At 40.4% G+C, this 2,931-nt stretch overlaps 1 protein-coding gene across 5 annotated transcripts in view; it reads left to right on the top strand.

Moving 5' to 3' along the window:
- The window catches only part of Znf131 (zinc finger protein 131), a 34,863-nt gene that overhangs the window by 13,710 nt on the left and 18,222 nt on the right, over positions 1-2,931 (top strand). For all 5 annotated transcript variants that reach the window (XM_005356843.3, XM_005356842.3, XM_005356841.3 and 2 more), the window contains one exon: positions 434-578. In XM_005356843.3, coding sequence (XP_005356900.1) covers positions 434-578 — 145 coding nt within the window. The remainder of the gene's footprint in view (positions 1-433; positions 579-2,931) is intronic.

Raw genomic sequence — 2,931 nt, 5'->3', positions numbered from 1 at the left:
AAAAAGAAAGATAAGTGATAAAATATCTACTTAAATAACTTTCTGAAATGGTCAAACTCATAATTGAGGGGTGGGGGTTGGAGAAGTGGCTCAGCAGCTAAAAGAGTATTGCTTTTCCAAAGACCCAAGTTCAATTCCCAGCTCCTCCATCAAGTGACTCACAACCACTTGTTACTCTAGCTTCAGGGAGCCATTGTTTCTGGTTTACACAGACACATAATTTAAATAAAGTAAACCTTAAAAAGTATGTGGCGGTGGCTGGAGTGGGCTCCTCAGGGCTGGAAGGGGGAGCATGAGATCTTACTTGGTAAGTAGGCTATTGTGATGATGAGGAAATGACAAGAAGTAATCAAATCCCATGTACTTTCCTCTTTACTGTGCATTCTGCAGTTTGAGTTGCCGTGAGCTAAGTGTACTGTGCATCTTTTTACAGGGGTCAGTAAAATGGCTTTTCGTCACTTGATTGAGTTCACGTACACAGCAAAACTAATGATACAAGGAGAAGAGGAAGCTAATGATGTGTGGAAAGCAGCAGAATTTCTACAGATGCTGGAAGCTATTAAAGCCCTTGAAGTCCGGTAATGGTTACTTCTTCAGAAATGCTAACTGATAGTCAAGACTGTACTGTGTCTAGCGTTAAGTAGTGATGTGCTGAAACTAGGAAAATTTTGGATATTGATTATGCCTTCCATTTGCATTGATTTGTCAAGTAAAAACTCATTAAAATAAGATTAAAATAGCATGCCTGACTCAGGCGTGGTCACGCACACCTTTAATCCCAGCACTCAGGAAACAGAAGCAGGCAGGTCTCTGTTTGAGTTTGAGGCCAGCCTGGTCTACAGAATTGAGTTCCAGTACAGCCAAAGATATATAGAGAAACCCTGTCTCGAAAAACCAAAAAATTAAAATAGCATGTCTAGGCAGGTCTTCAGGGTGGTCTCTGGACCCTCTTTAGCTGGATTTGATTGATAATTATTAGTACTGGGAATATTAATAAAAATCAGTAGGCTAGATGAGGGTAAGTCATGGCTTACCTATTGGTAATGACTTCTTAGTTAAAGTTCTAGTACTGTGAGAAGACACCATCACCATGGCAACAAAAAGGAAAGCATTGAATTGCCTTACATCCATTATCATCATGGTGGGAAATCTAGGAGCCTCTGGAAGCCAGTTCTATTACAGCCACCTCAGTGGCCAAATTAGAGCTATTGTAATCTAAATGTATTTATGTAAACTTGTTATAAACTCCATCTGACTTCTGATATGTCCACCACAAAGGGAAAAGATAGTGTTCAGTGGTATTGTAGCATGAAAACAGGTCCATTGCTAAGGGGTTACCACTTGGTATTAAAACACAGAGTTTCGTGGTGGCGCACGTCTTTAATCCCAGCACTCGGGAGGCAGAGCCAGGCGGATCTCTGTGAGTTCAAGACCAGCCTGGTCTACAGAGCTAGTTCCAGGACAGGCTCCAAAACCACAGAGAAACCCTGTCTCGAAAAACCAAAAAAAAAACAAAAAAAAAAACTACTAAGGGATACAATGAGCAAATCTCAGCACCTTCATTTGGAGCAGTGTAAAGGGTAAGCTGAGGGCTCTGGTATTGCTCTAGGTTACCCTAGATCTATCACTGACCTTAATGAAGTACTCAGCCCATCAGATGATATAATGATGCAACTTCCTTCAGAGAATTGTTTGTGAGGCTTAATGCCTGTAAAATGCACAGTGGTGTATGTAGTGTAGTATTCTAAACGTGCAAACTGTTACTTTACTGGTACCTCCTGGTACTATTTGGCTTTCCCTTTCCTCCTGTTGTTTGCTTTTTAAGTGATTAGTTTAAAAAGATTATTTCTTATTTATTTTAGTACAGTCCGTTAGCATGTCAACAAATAGTTTTGCAGGTTGTTTTCCTGCAGGAACAAAACTATTCATTCCAACTCACTGGTATGGTTTAGTCAGAAGATAAAATTGGGAATAAATCTAGGAAAAACTTGAACTATAATTGTTTATAAGCATCATTTTTTAAATTTTTGTTTTATGTGCATGTATGTCTACACCATGTGCATGAGGTGCTTCCAGAAGCCTAAGAGGACCACAGTTAGTGAGCTGTTAGTGTTTGTGAGCTGCTGCCACGTGGGTGTTGGGATCGAACCCAGGTTCTGTGGAAGAACAAATAGTGCTCTTAACTTCGGAGCCACCTCTCCAGACGCCAGTAACATTTCTTTTAGTTAATATGACAGTTCACAATTGAACTTTTCTGATAAGAACTTGGTGTATCTCTGTTCTGAAAGCTAACACCTGGTACATAGTGCGGAGGCGTTGGTGAGTGGGTGCCAATCCACATCAGCAGAGATAGATGATCCGAAATTGGTTAGTAAGATAAAGGTGTGCGTGAGGCTCGTACATAGATGGCACAGTTTCAGATTTGTGTTGTGTGGGAGCTTTTTCCTGCTTACAGTCATGAGTAGTATTTCTGGACAGCAGAAAAGTGGAGCACACGTCTGAGTGTGTGTTTGGTGGTGCAGGTGTGGAGGTCAGAGCACAGTCCTTGTAGTTGTTGTGGCTTTCTCATTGTTGTGGCAGGGTCTCTAGCTTTAAACTTTTACTTAAATGTTTAAAAGAAAAATCACTTCATTCTAATTAACTCACAAATAAAAAATCACCACCTACTTTAAGGAAGTACTCAAATAGTTTCCCACTTCCAAACATCTCTGCTTTCTCTGTTGCTCTTTGTATTTGAGCCCACCTGGCCTGTAAGCAAATAGGGGTCCTGTTTCTGCCTCCCATCTCTCCTGAGTGCTGGGGTTAAAAGCACATGTCACCACAACCCAGCAAGTTTCTTCCTTTTCAATAAAATGGTTTTGACGTCTTTCAAAATAGAGATGTTCTCTTAAATGAATGACTAGGCAGTGTAATAACTTTTTTTTTTTTTTT

Source organism: Microtus ochrogaster, chromosome 19, assembly GCF_000317375.1.
Source record: "Microtus ochrogaster isolate Prairie Vole_2 chromosome 19, MicOch1.0, whole genome shotgun sequence".
NCBI lineage: Eukaryota > Metazoa > Chordata > Mammalia > Rodentia > Cricetidae > Microtus > Microtus ochrogaster.
Note: the sequence above shows the minus strand (reverse complement) of the source record. Positions and strands in the feature narration are given on the sequence as shown.